This window comes from Grus americana, chromosome 2, assembly GCF_028858705.1.
Source record: "Grus americana isolate bGruAme1 chromosome 2, bGruAme1.mat, whole genome shotgun sequence".
NCBI classification, from domain to species: Eukaryota; Metazoa; Chordata; class Aves; order Gruiformes; family Gruidae; genus Grus; species Grus americana.
In genome coordinates this window covers 49,767,682-49,789,083 of record NC_072853.1, presented here as the reverse complement: position 1 = coordinate 49,789,083, position 21,402 = coordinate 49,767,682, and the positions used below count along the sequence as shown (strand labels likewise).

General features: G+C 37.8%; 1 protein-coding gene across 1 annotated transcript in view; it reads right to left on the bottom strand.

The window, feature by feature from the left end:
• Nucleotides 1-21,402, bottom strand: part of CDH2 (cadherin 2) — a 122,103-nt gene that overhangs the window by 3,542 nt on the left and 97,159 nt on the right. Inside the window, exons 11-15 of the mRNA XM_054817067.1 lie at nucleotides 20,545-20,687; nucleotides 19,082-19,315; nucleotides 18,524-18,757; nucleotides 16,650-16,789; nucleotides 5,187-5,351 (exon numbers count right to left, since the gene is read on the bottom strand). Coding sequence (XP_054673042.1) covers nucleotides 5,187-5,351; nucleotides 16,650-16,789; nucleotides 18,524-18,757; nucleotides 19,082-19,315; nucleotides 20,545-20,687 — 916 coding nt within the window. The remainder of the gene's footprint in view (nucleotides 1-5,186; nucleotides 5,352-16,649; nucleotides 16,790-18,523; nucleotides 18,758-19,081; nucleotides 19,316-20,544; nucleotides 20,688-21,402) is intronic.

Genomic DNA, 21,402 nt, shown 5'->3' with positions numbered 1-21,402 from the left:
ATAACTGCAGAAATTCTGATACCTATCAGCCATCCATGGCAAGAAGGCAGAGGCAGCCTCTTTCCATCTTTTTTTCCAAAGGGAAAGTTGTGGGATTTTTTTGGGGTGGTTTTTTTTTTTTTTTTCCAATTTGCTGCTGGTATCATGACAGCATTTAAAAAGAAAAATGGTTTTGAGCTACTGACTTACAAGATAGTATCTCACTAACAAATTCACTGTTTCAAAGGTTGTGCTCACTGTGTAATCCACTTCAGAGAACATAGCTATGGGCCATGTTACGGACATACTGATTCAACTGCACAGCCCAAGTTACACTGACATTTGCACCTATCTTCTGGTTAAAAATTCCTCAGATTCATAGTATAATGACTGAACTTAGTAGCTAACTCTTCAAATGACAACCAAGTTTTCTGCTATATTTGTGTGGCAAGTTACATACTAAAATGACAAAGAAATACTACAATTTTTTCACTTTTCCTCTGCTAAGCATATACTCTGAACCTACCCCGTGCACTGCTCAGCTTTGCTGTTGGGTTCTATAGCATGTCCGAAGCTGGAGTTACTGGATGCCAGCTTTGGCAGTGACATTGCCATGAAGCTCCCTTTGCTTTTGGTATTGCTACCTTTTTTGCTTATTATGCCATCCTTTTTCAGTGGGTGGGACCACAACCTGCTGTATTGGCACAACTGAAAAGGCAACAAATAGCTGACAAGAACTGCTTCTACTGATTTTGCTGCCATGGTATTGACAACCGCTTCTGAAGAGATCTCTCATTTTTTCCCAATGAGTTCAAGAATCACAGAGCAGCAGAGTTGATAGAGTTATTTGGTTCCCTGATCTGAAACCCCAAAGTTTTTACTAGACAGAGAAGCTCATTCAACAACAGAATTGCTGGGGTACACACTTGGGACCAGGCGATTGCTGGGAGACAGCGAACTAAGTCACCTTTCCTTGCCCCAATTCACAACAGCAGTAATGAAGAGCCATGGCAATACAAAGGTCAGCTTCATACCTAGGACAGCCTGAGTAGCAATCTCACTTCTTTTCTCTTCCTCTTTTACATATGTCGTGGCAACTTTCACTAAGGAGGAGATAAGGAGCAGAGAGGAGAAACTACAGTGCCTTGACAGAGGAACAATGGTAACCGTAAGTTACACTTTCCTTAGTACGTGTGGCGTTCTCAATTGGTCTCAAATCAAGGGAAAGCAAACCCCTGAAAATCTTGTACTAACACAACACGTTACAAAATCTAATGCTTTTATTTTCAGTAATCCTACTACTTAATCAGATTCAGCAGACTTTCGATGAGAAGGAAAGGAAGAACAGAACCCTACAGGGAAATAAAAAAAATTGTTTAAATCCAGAACCTTTTTTTACTTGACAAGAGAGAACAGAAAACACTGAGGGACCCTGTTCTGCTTGGAGGTCCACTGTATCAATAACCATTTACTAAGAATGAATTGAGGGTCCTCCATGTCCTCATGGGATGAGACCTTTAGTTTGTAATTTAAATTTAATTTACCTCAGGCTATGTCCTCTATTGATTAGAAATATATTCTTAGCCACAAACTCTCCACCACAATATAATTTGTTTAAGATTTCTAGGGACAACATAGGTAGTTCTTGAAAACAGGATTAACAAAGCTACTTCAAACAGGCTTAATTTATACTGTCCTGCAAATCCTGACTATTCTAAGTGTTAATTATGCTTCATACTCTGCAGGTTATGTTTTAAAAGGCTCAAACTGGAAAACAAGGTCTACAGAGGATTCTTAATAACACATGACTTATTTCACTGACTTGTTTATACACTGGACTGGAAGAAAAGGAGGTTTTTTCCTTCCCTCCTTAAATTAGAGATTCATCTATCCATTGAAACAGACAAAACAAGAAAGTCCCCGAGGTCATATTGCTTATGCCTGCAAAACATACTTTGATTATAAGGCACCTCTGGAACCTTCTTATTTTAGAAAGTTCATAGCTCTGTATGTGTTATCTTAACTTTGTAAGTGTTATAAACATATTTGAAGTTTTTATCACACTTGCAACTTGTTTTTCAAGGGAGAAGTCATTAGAATGCTACAAAGTACTCACACTTACGTATGTCTCATTGAGTTAAGTAAATTTAATACAACTGATGACAGCTAGAAAATAATATATCAGAAGAAACAGACTACTGTCAAAATGAAAGAAACACAATGACCCACTAGGTATTTTTCACGGTTTTTTTCCTATGGCTTTGTAATAAAAGAAAGAAGAAAAAAACCACCCATGCTTGCTCAGCAATGGCAGTTAAATCCTCCAATATCTGAAATCAATGACCTATAGTTCTTCTTTGTCAAAGCTGGAGTAATTCAGAGGCTAATCTGAACAATGCTGGCTGTGCATCTGAGGTGCTGGTGAGCATTCAGCAGACTAAATTAATTCCCGCGCATGGGCCAGCATCCCAAAGGATTATGCTCATCAGCATCTCTGGGAATAGGGCCAAGTCCTCCAAAAGACCAGACTGATCTCTGAAAGTGTTGCATCTTTTCAAACCAAGGGGGTAACGCAGACTTTGCTACCGAGGTACTGGCAACTAAAAGGCAGCCCCTCCCCGCTCAGCTAGCCACCGGGCTAGCTTTGCAGGTGGTTTGGATTAGCGCTGCCGAAGGGAAAAGTTACGGTGTGACTTGTAGTTACAGTGGGAGAAAGTTCTTTGCCTAATGATGTTGAAGCTGGACGCAAAGAGATATGAACTTTGCCCTTTCTTATCTGCCTATGTTGTTTTCACAGCTCAGCGTATCTTCTGTATGAACTGCCCTAAGAAATGTCCAGAATGGGTTTTACTCAAGATATTTCTTCCACTTACTCCAAGTAAAACTGAGAGAAACTTAATAGTTTGTTTGGGTATAATTTTGCCAGGACTGCAGGTGCAATTCTCTGAAGAGAGTCTAAAAACCTGTGCAGCCTGCATGTTTATACTGTAGACATTGATAATTTGGAAATTTAACTGTAATAGTAAGTACTACTGTGAAAGACTAAATTTTTTTCCCCAATAGACTTTTTAGAATCACATTTGCTGTGGGAAGTTTTAACATAAAACACAAATTAAGGTGAAACTGGTTCAGAGAAACAAAATCTCCATTTTGCTCAGACTTCTGGCAAAACAGAGCACAGACAACCTTTGGGTGACTACTGTCTGCTAGAGAGAGGGTTAGGTGGAATGCCCCATAGTAAAATGACACATTGCTGTGAAATCCTAAGAAAGAAATACTTTATGAAAAAAGAAGCTAAATACATAATGCTTGAAACACAGAAACTATCTGATATAGTTCCCTTCAGAGGATATAATTAATTCTGAGCTAAACTGCAGACAAGAAAATTGCCCTGTTTTCTTTAATTTCATATATATTTCTGAGGTTAATTGTATTTTAGAGTCAATGACATTATTGACATTATTTTACTGTGTAAGAATAACTGGGAGAAACTTTCTCTTTTAGTGGATGGCAAGAGGAAGCATAAAGGGATGTATTGATTTAACACAACAGACAGCAGTAAGAAAATGACTGTACTCATCTATACTGAGATACAAACATATTGGATTAAATCAAGACAGCATGTACTGTTTCTACAGTTCCATGTGTGCACACTGATGCTATAATTTTCAAGAGTGATAACCTACTGAAAAATAGTATTGCAAGAACAGCTTGCTAAGTAATCTAAAAACTGTAGGAGGCTGGACAAACTCTGTCCCCTCTCTGGCTTTCCAGGAGAATCACACTCATTCTTTGTCTTGGCTCTGTAAGAGAGCTGGATAGCTGTTTTGAGCACAAGAAAAACCAGGGTATTGAGGATTATGGGTTCTTCCTGCCTGCCAGGTGGGCAGTGTCTGTTCACAGCCGTGTGAGAGTAGGATGGGAAACTCTGATTATTTGGAAAATGACGAGGAAGCACGGGGAAGTTCTTGTGTGGACGCTGCCTTGGCCAACAATGTAGGCCTTCTATTGTCCCGTGTCTCCACTATTTTCCAGAAGCTGATTATAATTGTAATATTTAGAAGTGCAAGGCATGCAAAAATCCTCTCCATTGAGACATCTCTATCTCCCCAAACCTGGAATCTCTTAAAATACAATGTCTTATGAGAATATTTGTACGGTTCCTGTTAGTCACCTCCCTGTACATTTTTTTACTATTGTATTGCATACCTCATTGCAAAGTCAATTTTCTGCAGCTTGCTAACACAAAAGACTTTAGTGTATTAGCCTGACTTTTCTTTAAAGCAAACAAGAATAAACATGTTCGCAAAAACAGTTCTGCAATACCGTAATACTTGTCCAGCTCTAGCTGCCAAGGAAGATATGTGAAAATTAAGAGGAAATAATTAACTACTACTCTTCATCTACAGAATATAGCTTGCTTTTAAGTGGCAAATTTTGAGATAGTATTTGTTGTTCTATAACCAGCAAGCACAAGAAACACATTCTAACTTAAGTACCACAAAACAATGATTTAAGACTGACCAGTGACAGACATAATGAAACAAATAATTGTAGAGGCATTTCTTTCAGAACTGTGAGTAATCTGGTATAGTCTGAATCTTACTTACATTTATCTTTATTAGATTGAAGAATCAAAGATAATGCAAAGACGTTTAAAGCTCTATGACAAGACAAGTATTAAAAGCACTTACATAACATTTAATTTAGCTGCCCTGCTCACTAATCGTATTTGATGGAATCCTTTTGGTCTTACTGAAGGTACCGCATTTCCACTATTATCTGGATTCAAAGGGTAATGTATGAGGAAAATGAAAATGAACTTCTTCCATTATTGAATTACTGTGAATTAATAAATGAATTTAGGCTAAACTATAATTTTGTTAGTCTATTTATTACTTGGAACCCATAGAATAATCCTGCTTGGAGATACTGTGGTTGCAGCTGATAACGTTTTATGAATGTAATTAATACAGATGTACAGAAGTTAATTGATATATCTTCACTTTCTGTTTGAATGAGTTAATTAAATTTGTCTGCGCTTTAAAAGAACATATTTACTTCTATATAGCAAGCCAATTTTAATTGTCTAAGTAAGTTTTAAAAAGTTGTTATGTTCAAGCATAACAGCTACTCATGCAGAGTATAATAAACAAAATATAAAAGCTTATCAGATCTTAGGAGTTAACTCTCTTTCTCTCCTTTACCTCATTAATGAAGTCCCCAATGTCCCCAGGATGAGGAGCAGCTGATCTGACTGGATACTGAGGTTCTGCATGGATTGGCCTTTCATCAAGACGTCTGATTCCAACAGGTTTGATGGCATCTGGCTCCACAGTGTCAGGCTGCTGGAGCTGGCTCAAGTCATAATCCTGCAAAATATGAAACAAAGACAGTATGTTAGGAGAATTTCAAACAATATCTGTCAGGGGGAAAACACGAGGAGTAAAAAAGGAAAAATGCAAACATCATTTCACCAGAAGTCCTATTTTCAGGACTGTAACGCTTACTGAGAATAAGTCAGTAACATTGTTATTTGCATACCAACAGGATGCTCCCTCAATCTACTGGTTTGATTCTATTCCATCAGATTTGTAGAGCTTCTCATAAGTTTTCTATTGAGAAGCAAGGATTTGAGTAGTACTATTAAGAGACTAAACACTTTGCTTAGTAATAATGATTTACCGCATAGAGCAAAGATGCCAAATCCAACTCTTATTTTTCTAAGCAAATAAATTCCAGACTTTCTCATTCTAAGAGGCAAGTGCACTCCTCTGCAGTGTTTTATAATACCTTCAAAGAATGAATTTAAGACTCCTTGCTGATTTCATGTGGCTTCCATAATATGAAAGCCAAAGGGGAAAAATGTCATAAGTAGTACAAAGCTCCTCAGATTTGGCCTTAATTCTAAGCACTTTCTAAAGATCACTTGTGGATCCGTTCATTAAGTACTCGATGCCGCAGTTTCAAATTCTGGCAGACTGATGAAGCTAGCATAGCACTATGAATTCCAATAAGCAATATGTATGTATATAAAAATTTTAATTAGATGAATGTTTATGCATTTAAGATAGATATGCCTGAATACTATTTGCACAGTGTGATGCACTGCAGCATTGTCATTCACCTCACTGTCGTCATGTCTAGAAGGTAGACATGCTCTAGGATGCCTTTGCACAAGGCACTGGTAAAAAAGCAGAATAAAGAACTGGGCTTTAAAGGCTTAAACTAAAGCCATTCACAACTACCACTAGACTGGGGCTCATGCCAACTCTACTGTATGCCAGACATCCTGCCCCACAAATAATCTAAGTAGTTGATTGCTAAAAAGATAGATAGCTAGCCAAGATGTAGCTAACAGATAACTAAACAAGCTCATTTGTCATCAGTCTTTATTTTTCAACAGTGTTGTTCTGGTAAAAATCTTATTTATAATCTCAAATTGCTGGAAGCTATCTGTGCAGACAATTACATTTTCATTGGTTCCTAACTAGCTCCTAAAGGAAGGAACGCAAGCATTTACTTCTGTTGTCACCTCACAAGATGAAGGTCCTTTTTGAGAGTATGACCTACTGTGACCCCAAACCCAGACTTTTTGACAGGAGGAGAGGTCTGTTGACAGCAGTGAAGGCAGTTTGTTGGGAGAATTGTAACCGACTAGCAAATCCACTATACCTTCTAATTTGTTACTCAGGTCCTCAGCTGACTGCACACAAATATATAGTCAAAAAAGGTGGAACAGCTCCACTGAGATCTGAGAATGCAGTTTCATATGCTTTAATTAGATTACAAGTTCCTTGGGGCAGAGCTGTAACTTTTATCCTTTGGTTCTTCATGTACCAAACAGAATAATAAGTGATCTCCATGAAACAGTATGAATTGGAGAGAAGTAAACAGAAGAGAACTTTTTATCCTTTCCCTTTTTATTACGTAAAATAAATCAAAACAGTTTAGAGACATGCTATCAGAAAATCCTATTAAACAGAGAAGAACGTACTTTTTCGAATTTATAAACATGTAACACAACAGTACTTTTCATACCCACCCAAAAGATAAAGGTGGAAAATACCAACAGGGAGAAATGAAAAATACTGTGGTTTTTTATACTAAGCATTTCATTATGGAGAAATTCAAGCAAGTATGGTTAAATAACATTATATTGAAACCAGGAGAGCCTCTCTGATCATTTCAGTTTTATAAAGATAAAATGTTTTTTCCACCCACTCGCACACGCATACACATCTTTCTGATTAGTGGTCATATATAAATGGAATATGAACCAAGTCAGTCAGTCTAGTATCTTCATATCTAAGGCCATCGCCATCCTCTTGTGTGTACATACAGTTTGAGACATCCCCAGGCTCTACACCAAAAAGACAGCAAAGGTTGTCATCTGCAAGGCAACAGTAGTGCAGAATGTGTCCTTATGTGGACTCCCACTTTGGCTTTCTTTTCTAGGGTAATTTACAGCACTGGCATCTAGCCTTCTATCAAAGAAAATTTATTTTGCAGGTCTATTAGTGTCTGGACAGGAAGAGAAAATCCATTGTGCTTATTACCACAGACTCAAATTTCTCGTATCATTAAAATCAATACTAACTGTACATCAGTTAGGTATGGCAAGTCATCCACCATCTCCCCAAACTGGCTTAGTGCCGCATCATGCAATGACTCCAGCTGTTTTGACATTCTGTCTAAAGTCAACTCAATTATTGCAAAGTAAAAGAAGGAAAAATATTTTAAAGAGCCAGAGTGTAAGCTGTTTACAGCTGCTGAAATTCCCTCTCTTCATTCAATGCTGAATTCACAGCTAGAAAAGTGGGAAAATTTTTCATATATTACCTAAAGCTCCTGAACAGACTTTAAAGTTAGTGTCAGGCAGAGTTTGTCAAGACAGTTAACTGCAGAAGTGACAGCTAAATGGAAAACTGTGGCACATCAGAAACAGAAGAAGACATGCTGGGGTAGGTTGGGACAGCCAGGTTGGAACAACATTGTGGGTCATTATTTTTACTCTTAATTTTAGGACTGCAAGTCAATGATGTTTTGTCTTTACTCCAGTCTTTTTCCATATAACCTATTCATAATTAAAATATGCTGATGGATCCATGAGGAACAAGATTAGGCCCTCCATTGGAAACATACTTGAGCAAAAGTTGTGAGCATCTAATTTGTATGGTTGTCAATTTTTGTCAGAGGTATTTATTTATTTATTTATGCTATTTTAGCTCTAATTCCAGCAATTTTAGAACAAATACCTCTTTCCCTTTCTTCAGTTTGGATTTAAGCAAATCCAAACAGAGGATTTGAGTTTTTCTCCTCAAACTTCTGGACAAGGTTAGATTGTTGAAGGAAGGGAGAACCTAATATTAGTTTTTCTCTATTGGAAGGTCACTAAAACATATTAGTTTGCTCCCATTTTGCATCTCAGGCCTTTAGAAACCAGAAATTTAGACTACTCTGATTGTCCAAGTCAACAGGGAAACGGAAACCTCCCATTCTATGACAGGGATTTAAGTGAAGCAAGTTGAATGATCCCTTGTCTTTCCCCTTATTTATAAAGGGATCTGATATCACTGGATGAGACAATACAGCTACCTTCTAGATAACTGGTGGTTAAAAAGACGACAACCTTAATGCTTTATCAATATAATTCTCTTTAAGTAACCACCAGCACTTCTGTCTCTTTGGTTAGCATCTCTGGCATCACTCTTTGCTCTTGCTGGAAAAAAAAAAATCCCGACATTGCTACTAAAGCAGAAAAACTTCTGGTTTTGATTTGCTTTTAAGAAAGAAATTAAAGTCATGATGTACTAAAAGGCCATTTTATCAAAAGCTGCATCTTGTGAAATTAAGCAATCTCAAAAACACGCCACAAAATCCCACCAACCCTCTCCCCTCCAAACTGATTACAAACATTGACCTTATTAGCTACTGACTCAGTTCTAGACAGCTTTAAGCAAAGACTTACACCATTAGTAGCTCCCATTCCTGAAACATGAGATCCCAGCGAGACAGTGATAAATGTCAAAAACAGCTAGCCAAGCCCTACAAATTAACCACCTTACCAGATGTGTAGGCAGAAGGGTCCAAAACCCCAAAAAGCACTTAAGAACTACAACACAGTAGTTGGAAGTACAGGCCAAATATCTCAACTTGAATAGAAGAAATGTCCAGAACAGAAGAAAAGGCCATTTTATATTCCCCAGTAATCACCAATTTACAGAGAAACAAGATAATGCAGCCTTCAAAATCTCTTCCCTTAAAGAACTTCCTCTTGTGCAAGGCAGCCATTCATTTAACAGCACTTGAGTAATAATCCCTCATAAAGCAGTCATCAGTTACAGCAGGAGACTTTTTTTTTTTATAAAAAAGTACCTTGCATTCTGACTGACAGTTACCACATTCTGCAATCCCTGAAAAAATAATAAAAATTAGGGGATAGGCCAGGAAACAGAGTTTCTCAGAAGCTTCTAGTTTTATAAAGTTAACTTTTTTTTCTCCTGGATTAGCTGTTCTGGTTGTGTTTGCATTTTAGAAGATTTACTTAAGTTCTTGGCAAAAATTTAACAAAGTAAAAATTTTCACAGTAACTGGACCTGCTTTCTATGAATGCATGCTGGAATATTATAAAGCAGAACTGCAAACAACAGAATCAAACCACGACTCACTGAAACTATAAATTGCTATGCATAGAGAGGACTGACTTTTTTCCAGATAGGAAAACTCTGAAAATATTGGAATATATTACATCTAAATTGAGCTTTCCACTACTAACAAGTTTTCTCTAACACTAACAGCGATACATCCTAGTACACACAACCTGACTGACATACTCATTAATGATTTATGAATCTGGCTTTTCTGTTATCTCAGAGCTCTCAGCATATTTCCTGGCCATTCATTAGACTGTGCTATACACTTTTAGGGATTACTTGGTTTTTTACCTTGTACAGAACTAAAGCTTTGGTTAGGCATGAATACAGGTCTGGACATATGAATAATATAACAAAAACACTATACCCGTTTCTCATTTTCAAAGGATGCAGCCTTTGCAAAGAAATAGGAACGTTCACATCTATCCCCATGCAAGAAATAACCAATTTAATTATCACCTGATCACTTAATTTGATGGCGAGTGCTGTAAGTGTCAATCACTCTACAAAATCAGCTGCAGTGGCCTAAGTGCATGTAAAGCAACATAGGATTAAGATTGCATTTCACCCACCCCTTTTGCAGGGTGATGCCTTAAGAATAAACCCAATTTTCATGTTTGCTTAAGAGAATAGAGCAAACTATAACTTGAAATACCTATGGATAAAACACATGTTCTGCTTTGCCTTTGTGTTCCAAAGACAATTCCTGTCTACTCCAATAGAGAAATGGGATGCAGAAGCAAGGGAAAAAATATTTTACGCAGTTGAATGTTCCCATCTGCCAAGGTTTTTTAAAAACAAAGGAAGTGAAAAATCAATCCTGCTACATCTTACCATTCTACCCCCAAACCCACCAAACACCCTAAAAAACTATGAGAATTTTGCACATAAAATATTGCCTGAGTTCTGCAAAACACTCCAACCTACCCTAAATCGTACATCTGCTGAAATAATGGGACTCCAAAAAAAGCAAAGCACAGAGGACTGAGTAGATGTAGGCTGCAGGTGGGAGGCTAGTTAAAATGCCTGCACTAACAGTTGCTCTTTATTTGCCACTCACTTTTCGATTACTTTCTGCCATATTGCTTTTCCCATTTGTTTCTATTATAGATGCATCTGGAGTATTACAAGGTAATCATTTTTAACATAACCAAGAAGCTAACTTATCTTTTTTTAATAACAAAAAGGTGAAAGTTAAACTCCAGTTGCAGATAAAACACAGTAACAGGCGTAGGTTCTAGATAGGATAAAACAAAACACAAAACAATTTTGTAATGGAATTATGGAAACATTACTTTTCGTATGATGAGATAAAGATTCACCAAGGAATGACAGTAATTCCCTCCACAGGAGCACTGCATGAGTCATTCAAAAAAATGAAGTTAATGTCTTAGTAAGCAAACACAATCCCCAAAATAACTACCTTCCAATTATAATATTGTGTATTCCTAGGGATATCTTAGCAACAGTTATTTCATTATCATTAAAATTTCTAAACATAAAGTATGTTCCAATCTTAATGTAACGCAAAATAAAGGTTAGAAAGTGAGAGTAAATGATCTGAATAACACTCAGATAGGGTGGTGAAAATATAATCAAATGGATGTATAAAGCTCATCCAGTAGGCAAGGATCATTGTCGTATTTACAACAGAGGTTATGACACGACCTAGCACACAAGACCAATGTAATCTTAAAATGCAGGTATATGGAAAGTTACGACAGTAAGAAAATACAAACAAAAAATCCAAAGGATTACTCAATTCATTTTTATCAATGACATACAAATGCTGGAACAAAGCTACCCTTCCTATAAAGAAGCAATTTCTGTTCAGAATCTTAGATCCCATACACATAAAAATAAACCATTATGGTTTTATTTTTAATGCTATTATCACCTTTAAAGTAAATGCTACTATTTTCTTTCTCTATATAAACATGTAATAAACATGACGAAAAGCAAGAGATTGACTAATGTCTGAATACGCTTGTAAAAAAAGGTGATGGAGGAAGGAACAAGTGGAATCCTTACAAAGGATAATACTTTGAATAATAGTAAAATCATTGCATTAGAAACTCTTGTGCTGAAGAGAACTGAGGGCAAATTGAAATACAGGTTCAAAACAGCTGATCTGCAACACTTTCAAAGCCTACCACCCACAGCTGTTTCGGCAACTTGCTTCAACTGGACCACCTGCATGAGAAGGTACCACTAAAATTCAGAAAACACTACAGAAATGCGCTCAAAGGACATGAGAGGATCATCTTGTGCAATGAGATGTATACAAAAGCAATTAAATGGAAAAAATGTATCACAATTATGAGGCTGACATATGCTGCACGTATCCCAGTTGAGCACCCACTGCCTTGATGTAAATTACACGAATAGCCTGAGATATGTGATGAAAACGAATTAGTGATGCTTATGGGTTGTGATCTGCTTTGTGCGTGAACCATGCTGCAGACATGTGCTAAGTGCTTTAACACTCAGCCAACATGAGGTTTTGGTATTTAGAACTGACAATAGTCTTACCAGTTGAGAGCACATCACGTCAGGGGAGAATATTCGTCATTTGTATCTCACACCTCCCATTCGCTACACAACTACAAGCTCTAGATCATGCAGTCCATTAATAACCAAGACGGTCACTACCAGCTTCATAATTTGTATCTAAAATAGGCACATCTATTTCAGAATATAGCAAACTGTTGTGTTACCCCCCCCCCCCAATTGCTGGGTTAAACATTCAGATGGAATTAAAAAAAAAAAACAAAGAACAAAAAACCAAAACAAGTAATCCCACAACACTTTCCCCCTCCCCAAACCAGTAATCAGACTAGTCCCACGGACTTCTGTGGTGGCATGATGCTGACTCAAAGCCTCTCATGGCCAACCTCCTGTAAGTCGGCTAGACAAATTGTTCAAACCAGAAAATATTAAACAAAACCCTGAGAAGACTTTCTATGTGGAATACCTCTGCCTCCTCTCCTTCCTCCCTCGTCCCCAACTTCTGCTAGTACAGTGATCTTTCCTGATGCCAGGAAAAAACATTTCTGCCTAGAACGACAGGAGTGCTGTACAGCTTTCAGAGCCAGGTTTTCAGCCCACATTTCTGAGAAATGGAAGTTCAGGTGAAGAAAGTCCCGAACATTTGCAGTGTTGACAAAGCTCTTCAGTGGGGAGCAGGCTGACTTCAGTTATGCCCCACAGCTCAAGAGCTTTTCTGGCTTAGGGAATTAAAAACAGTTTTCTCAACTGCTGTGGAGATCACACAACCCTGTGTACATCATGCCAGGCTAGCGGAAGACTATGAATCATTCAAGAACCTCAATTTATTTTACAATCATTCAATCTGTCAGAGGGAACAAAGCGGGCCAAGATGGCCTCAGATGGGATTAACAGGAGACCTTTACAATGGAATAAAATGCTCTTTTATGACAGACTTCACATAATTCCTTGGAAATGTTAGCACAGGAGGAGAAAAAAAAACCCAAGCAGGAATTCCACCTTGTTGTTGACAGTTGCTATGACTCAGAGGAACTAGATGGAATTTGGAACTCATCATTTGTTGCAGGAGACATTACTCTGATAGCATGGACAAAGAGTTTGAAAGGAACGTGCCAAACATGCTTTAGGAGTTTCTGGGTCTGCCATGACAGCTAAGAAACCCAACTGCATAGTTTCCAAATAAATAAATAAAGCCTTTTAAATAAATACATTACTCCAACAGCAAAACCACAAGGCTAAAAGCAGTTTGGCTCAGGATATAGAGAGTCCTAAGTTCTATCACTTATCTTCAAGCTCTACCAACTGCATCTTCAAGTCACCTAAATATCTGGGATAAAGAAGAAAAATATGAGGCCACACAGGGTAAATCTTCAAGTATTCATCTACGAAAGCAGGTGATTTTAAAAAGGCCTAAGTAATTTGCTTGCTATAAATGGAAGTAAGTAATTCTAAAAGGTACAGATGATGAAATATCTAAAGCTTTTAAAATATTGTTTTCACTGAGATTCACATGAAACTGTAAGCATTCTCTTCTATTTTGCTGCATGAGATGCACCCTGAGTTGGATGGTTCTGTGTTTGAGTCACCTTGTGCACTGCCTTCTACCAAAGCTGCTTGTTCAATCAATCCTGGTAGTTTTGGGGAGAGTGCGCCAGGAAAAGTTAATATTGACCTAGAGCATTTTCCTCTGTCATTTGCTGATGACTTGTGGATGCAAAGTTGACATGAAATAATTTTTCTTGATTTTAATAGAACAGTGGCAGTTTTGCCCTATGAGGCCTCATTCTGAAAATAGATTTTTGATGGCAGTCTCATGTTTTTTTAGAACACTTTGACACTTTAACGCTTACTTTAACTTTGACAAAAATGCAAAGATCTTTATGGCCAGTGCCTTCTGCCCACAACGTTCTGCACACAGCTTTGCTTGTACAGTATTTTGCTAAGCCACAGTTTGCGAAAATGAGATTACTACTTGTAGGGAACTTGTTGGGACATTTCAAAAGCTTAGCATTCCACATTCTTAAATCTCACATAAAATGCGTGCAAAACCAAATAAAACCCAGCCAAATATAATCCTCCCTCTTTCCTCTGGGCACAGGAGGTGAGGGGGGGCAAGGAGGGAACCAAGAACAAATGAACCTAGGAACTATCATCATCTAGTTAAGCACAGGCAGAAATTAGATTTTAGAAAACATCAAAGCAAAATAAAGCAAAACAGTCTCCCTGAAAAGCAAGACAGAACTTATTTCCATCATCCATTGCAGACAGAAAATCTAAAGTGCCTACGTGAAAAGTCTGTGCTCTATTTAGCCACTCTGGACAGAACAAATTCCTAACTTTGGAGGTCTGGGAGAACCTACCCCCTTTTTGCCTACACAGTGGCCCAAAACTCTTCCTACAGAAGTGGTTAGTTATCAAAGCTTCCTAAACTTCTTAGGAGCTTTTATCTTCATTTTCCTGCAATGTTTGTTACGTTTGGAGTGTATAAAGACCTTTTAGACCCTCAGACACTACGGTCTACTGCTCAACGGATCAGGGAAGGGAGTAGTGCACCTGAACTATGTGGCTAGCAGCTAAGATAATTAATTTGCAACAGTGGCCTTAAAATTTGTCTTTAGAAAGGAAGCAGGGTTTTTGTGGCTAAAAATCATTCAATTTTCTATAAAACCCTTAAACCTCTCTGTATCTAGGTGCTTCCTCTGCTCACTGTGAGAGGAAATGATCCTAATTTCACATTTCTTACCACTTTACTGCTACTCCACCCATTGACAGTTTTTCCTTTCATTGCGTGCACTGCGCTCATTCACTGCTGGTGAAAGGCTGCATTTATGGGTGGTTTACATCCTGCTAATCTCTATGGCATTCACACAATGTTACCTCCTGCCGCACTACCCTGGCTATACCTCTCACAAAGACAGCACTTTCACTGGAGAGGAGCACAGTACCAGATGGACAGAGGAAAGACTTCAGCACCATTTCTAAACTATTAGGTATTTTACTCTCATTGTATGCTGTTACAACGATGCTTAAAGTTTGTGATCTGCGGCACAACCTCTCCCAACTACTGTAGCATCACCTACGATTTCCCAATGAACAGTACATACTCCAAGAGTCTTACTGACTCTGTTCTGAGGGTCGTGTGGACAAAACCAAAATCACATGAAAATTGCTGAACAGATCCTCCAGAGAATTGTGGGTGAACAAGAGCTGCGGATATGTGAACTGGAAAATTAGTTCTCACAGGACTGAGTTTTCTTGAGTTTTTTTTAAGCCTGTAACTCTTCTGCGCAATAACAGCTGCACAAACTAGATGCAATTCTTGTACACTATGTACAAACAGCTGTAATACGTACAGACTCAAAGGGTGGTCTTCAATTTATTTAGTGACATAAGCAATTTTCCAAAACTGCATAAACTGAAGTTTCCTTTGCAAATTGCTTAAAAAGGAAGTTATGCAGAAAAGCCAGGAAGTAGGAACAGTACTTGGGGAAATGCAGGAAGCATGGAAATTACTAAGGGGAACACAAATTTCAGATAAACAAACAAATGAGCAGAGGGAAGCTATAAATGTCTGTACCAGTGAAGGGAGACACTTTTCAGATAACTCGAGCACCGGATAAATGTGACTGGGGATATGTGGAAGAATTACACTTAATTTTTCAAGGCTTTTTACTGGAAAATTTCTTAGGCTCTATTATATGCACTGTTCCCTTTGTAATTATTACACTTACTTCTACCACTAATAATGTGCATAAAATCTACTGTTTGTCATGTTCGTAAAGCACTTAATAAACTTCCTCTGAAGTAAATCACGCTGCTTGGAAATTCACTAACTTGGACAGAGAGAGAGGAGCAAGAAGCTATTCTTAGCATATACACATCACTCCTAGTCCTCTGACATATCAGCAGTGGTTCAACCAGAGGTGACGTGAGAGTAAATGCATATGGCACCTGCCTGGAAAGGTATTTGAATAAACACAGATGTGTCCTGACAGCTACTTGAAACATAAATACTTTCCAAGCTGAAATCCCAGTAGCAGCCAATCTGTCAATAGCCAGCATTACTGTACATCTAGAAAGGCATTCACCCACCACTAAAAAAAGGGTCATATTTGGAACAGACTATTTAGGCACTCTGCATTGGTGATTCTGTACAACAGGATCTCAGACAAGGAGTGAAGAATGTGTACAGACTGCAGTGAGAGTGGATGTTAATTTTCATTTACATATAACAGCCTTAGTTGGAACGTGGTCAGAACGCTGTGATTGAAGTGGACAAGATACTTGTTATACATCTCATCCAAAAGGCAAGCAATTGGTATCTCTGGAACTGCAAAACACCCCAAGAAAATAATGTTGTATTTCAGGTTTTTAGAACATTACTTATTGCCTTCAGTATTTAATACAAAAATTAGCTACCTATCATAATGTGTCAATGGAAACAAAATAGATAAAGTGCAGAGTGAAGTACAAATCTCTATATAAAAAACATTAATCATTCCTCACCTGATCTTCTTCTCCACCACCTTCTTCATCATATTTCAGAATGTTGTCCCTCACATCATCTTCTGGATCAATCAAGAGCTGCTTTGCCTGACGCTCTTTATCACGGCGTTTCATCCACACCACGAACATTAAAACTAAAACTACATGGCAAAAAGGGAAGACACAAAACCACATCTTGATTCTGAAGTACAGCCATGGAAAATTGTACAAATTTAACACCAGGATTGCAAAAAAGGAAAAAAGAAAAAAGCTCAACAAGTTTTCTTTGACTGTTCTGGATAAGCTTTTGGTTCTTTTTTTTTTAAATAAAAAAATTTATGGAAGGCAGCAAAAGCAAGAGATATTTAAACTCAGGCTACTATAGGCAATTTGATTTGGAAATCAATCACATATTCAAGGTCATAAGCCACAAATCCATTCCACATCTGCAAAATAAACTTGTTGTGAAAAGAAGTAAGACAGACCAAGCTTCATAAACCACTGGAATCAGAAGGAAATCTGTCCAGTAGTGGCAAGAATTCTAAAAGATTATATTATTTTTTTTTTTTTTTCTGCTATGTCTCAAGAATATATAGCAATTTATATAGTTTAGGTAGTTCTGATGTTTGAACATCACCAAGTTTAGGGCATTTTGGCATATATCTCAACAGTCCATGAGAACAGACCATACTGTTGTCTAAGTTTAAATTTATGTTTAGAAGCAACAGGACCCGAACCAAGGTTGAGGAAAACGCAGTGGTATTTAGAGCTATATATTTTTAATCTTTAATCTCAACAATTTCATGTTATACTGTTTGTTTACAAACTAAAGCTGTTAAAGAAAACTGAATGAGAAATAAAACAGAATATATGTAAATTAATTTCTAATGTAATAGGCGTGTTTCCAATTACAACCACCTTCAAGGAAAGAAATTCCAGTGTATCTAGAATGTCAACATATGAAGAATATCTTAAAGGATTTGATAGTTTCAATAAGGCTCTGTTAATTCAATACGTAAAATTTTAAGAGTATCTTATGTCAGGAAAGTAATTGTACTGTGCTTGTGTAGAGCCATGGGCTTAGCCAGACTCAAATACTTTATTTTATTTATTATTTTTTTAAATTACTCCTTTCCATCATTTTCTATGTTCTGCACTGGTGCACAGTATACTCTGAACAGGTTAATCCCTTCCTTGTGTTCCACCACAATCAGAAATCAGTTAACCATAATGTGTAGGAGCTAGCATCTAATTTACTACACTGGACAGACACTTAGTCATGATGTTTAGTCATTTCCCTTACTGAATGCACTTGACACAAAAATGAAATACTAGCACAGCTTTATGTAGTACTTAAACAAACACACACATCTCTGTTCTTGCATGGCTGCCTGCTTGTCGGGCCTTATATGAAGGGCTGTGATCTATTACTTTCCAAAATCATCAAATAGCCTACTTACATTAACCTGAAGCACTACAGTAGTAACACTGGAGTGCTCCTTAAAGGCACTGTTACCTGCTGTGGGTGGCGTCAAATCACACAGTACCAGCAGCACAAGAGAGACTAGATGTCTGGGGGCTAACCACATCTTCAACCCAGTCACTCAGATGTAACCTAACAAGTGCCCGTGGGCATAGATGGAAAAACTCTTCCACAAACCCACTGTGGGGCTTGACTGCCGTGCAAGTGCTAGTTATGATCTGTCTCACAGACTCCTAATCCTCTACCATCAGAAAGGTTTCATACTTGTCCAAGACATTAAACTAAGCAGCAACAATTCTTGCACTTGAGTCTTTAACTGTGCCCCCGCCTTTGACAAAGTACACGGGACTAAAACCTAAGATGGTACTTAACAAGAATAAAAGAGTTAGGATTGAGAGATCTATCTACTCACTGAGCAAGATGATGATACAAAGCAGAATTGCAATGATGGCACCAGTGCCCAGCCCTGCACCAACGATCCGGTCAACATCAGTGCAGTCTCCGTTTATGTCACATTGGCAAACTTTCACTTTCAGCACGGAAGTGCTAGATGCATGTGGATTTCCAGAATCTGTAATTACTATGGGCACATCGTAGATACCAGCCTCCAGGAACCTGATCCTTAAAGAGAGCTGGGCGTGATCGCCTGTGTGTGAAAACAAGGCACTTGTTAAAAAGTAATGTACCGCTCATATGGGTTTAAAATAGCATTGGCAAAAATGGCTCATTTCTGAGCTCTGCGTTAACTGGTTGTTCAACCCACTACATGACACTCAGGATAACAAACCGCTTTATTACTGTGAACATCTTTTCTTAAAATTTCTTGTTCTTTGGGGAACTTACTCTAAGGTGTTTTCCTATTCACATTAACCAAATTCATGTACATTGCAAAATAACACCAAAGTAAAGTACACAAAAGCACATGCAACAGTTTCTTTAAAATGATTAAGATTTCTATAATGTTAATTACCACTAATTCGAACAATGGTCCAATTCCTCTTAATACTAGCAGGCATGTCAGGCAGCTCAAAGGCAAATGGGCCTGCATTTGGATCTATGTCAGGGTCTACAGCAGTGATGTTAATAGCGTTAGGCTGCAGTGTTTCACAAGTCGTGGCTTCTTTCGGATTCACTTGGGGGGCATTATCATTGATGTCCAGCAGGTATATCTGAAGTGTGCCAGTTCCACTCATTGGCGGGATTCCTTAAAAAAAAAAAAAAAAAAGTATTGAGCCTGTTTCCGATTAGGAAGTTACTTAAATGAAGCTATACCAACACTTTTCAATTACCATGTACATGTGTTCACCTCAGTTTTGGGATTCTGCCTTTGCCGAGCCAATCTAACACTGTCACTGCTCTTGCTAACACACAAATTCTTATGTAGTCTGTCCTCAGAAAAACTGCCGTAGCCAGCAAAACTCATCAAATAACTGCAGATCCACAGATAAGGGGCTCAACTACTTTACTGACCAGACAAGCTAGTTCCTGTCTGGAGACAGTCCACATCAAATGCTTCAGAGAGAAAGGTGCAAAATTTGGGTAGTTTATCCTCTGGAGAAATCATTTTGTAACTCTGAAGACTTATGATCACCCTTTACCACAAGCGTGCCATTTAAATTCTTTCTAATATTGATTTTCAGCATACTACTTCTAGACATTCTTGCTATCCATACTGAATGTGTGATGCCTCCGTAAACCTTGCTAAAGTCACACATTTACATGAGCATGTGGCACTGAATTTCCCAGTATAATCAGCAATGGTTCTCATTCCACTCCCTCTCATAATCTTCCAGTTCCATTTAATTTTGTTCTCCAGAATAGAGCCAAAAGGATAGGAATAGTTGTTCTAGATTTGTTATACTGTATCAGTTCACAAAATTTTACCATTTGTCTTCTCTCTGTGGTAAATAGCCTCAATGTTTCAGTTTTCTACCCTAATGCGAGGATGTTCGTAACTACACCTGCCCATCTTTCCGGTATCAGCAATAAGCAGTACAGCACTCCAGCCGAAATCAAAGGACTCATTTCTGAGCAGAGATCTTCATTATTAAACTGACAACGAAAAGACACTTTTCTCTCTACACTGATGTAGCCAGAATGTGGAAAAATACAATATCCCTCCCCCAACACGTTACTCCCCATAAAGTTCACTCACGCTGTGCATTCACTCAGCCTATTGCATGCCTCTGCAGGTTTTTTCAGTTTTCTGCAAACTTGACTATCGTAACTAAGGCAGTGCCTTTCTCCAAACTCGTAGAATTATTTTTCAGCCCATTTCCCAAGTAGCTGGGAAATGTACAAAGTCTGATACTAATACAGAATTCCAGCTGGATGTATTCTAAGCATATCTTGGTTTCTGCCCCAGTAAAATCAAATGCCATTGAACCACAGAGAAGAAAGGTTTTTGTAAACAAATACAATGTTGATACATACCATTATCAGAGGCAAGAAACGTTGCATTATACATATTGTTTTGCACATATATTGATTCTCTGTCCAAAACAGCTGTAGTAGTTATTTGTCCACTAACAGGGTCAATTTTCAGCCAGTTTGCAGGATCTGAAAGTTTTGAGTACCTGTGTAGTTGATCACAAAAATGTGTTATTTATCTGCCAACATAAATATTGACAACAAAGACAATATTAGTATTTTAACTTGTATTCTGAACACAACTGTGGAAATTTGGAGACAATATTTCACAAGTTTCCATTTATTAAGCCTTGTTGCTAAAAATCTTGAAAACACTTATTAAAAACAGTCCTACATTTAGATTCTTGAAGTGCCCTGCCATGGAAGTTATTATGTAACTGGAGTAAATCATACAATTACTGTAAACTATATAACATTCATATTCAGATTCAATTAAAATATTTCATTAAGGATCCACCTTGCTTGTTCTATACCTACAGAGCTGTTCATACTAACTTTTACCTGATAAGGCACTGAGAGCAGGAGAGAGGTAACAACAGAGTGCTAGAGCACTAACTTGCATTATTCTAGTACTTCCAATATCACTTAAAAATTTTTTAGAGGCCCTAGTTTTACTGCATGCTCCTCATCTTAATTTGAAAGAGGAGTGTCTTTCAAAGCCATCCTTCTATCTGATAAATTTTCCCTTTGACATTAATCAAGTGCAAGCTACTTTAGGTCATTAAAAATGCATATATCCTTAAGTCCTCATGCTATCATGTCTATGATGGTTATGCCCAGAAACCAGCAAAATGTCAGCAGCAGCTAACCAAAACAAAGAGAAAATAAAACTGTAAGAACCTGGATTTTGGAAGAGAAGAC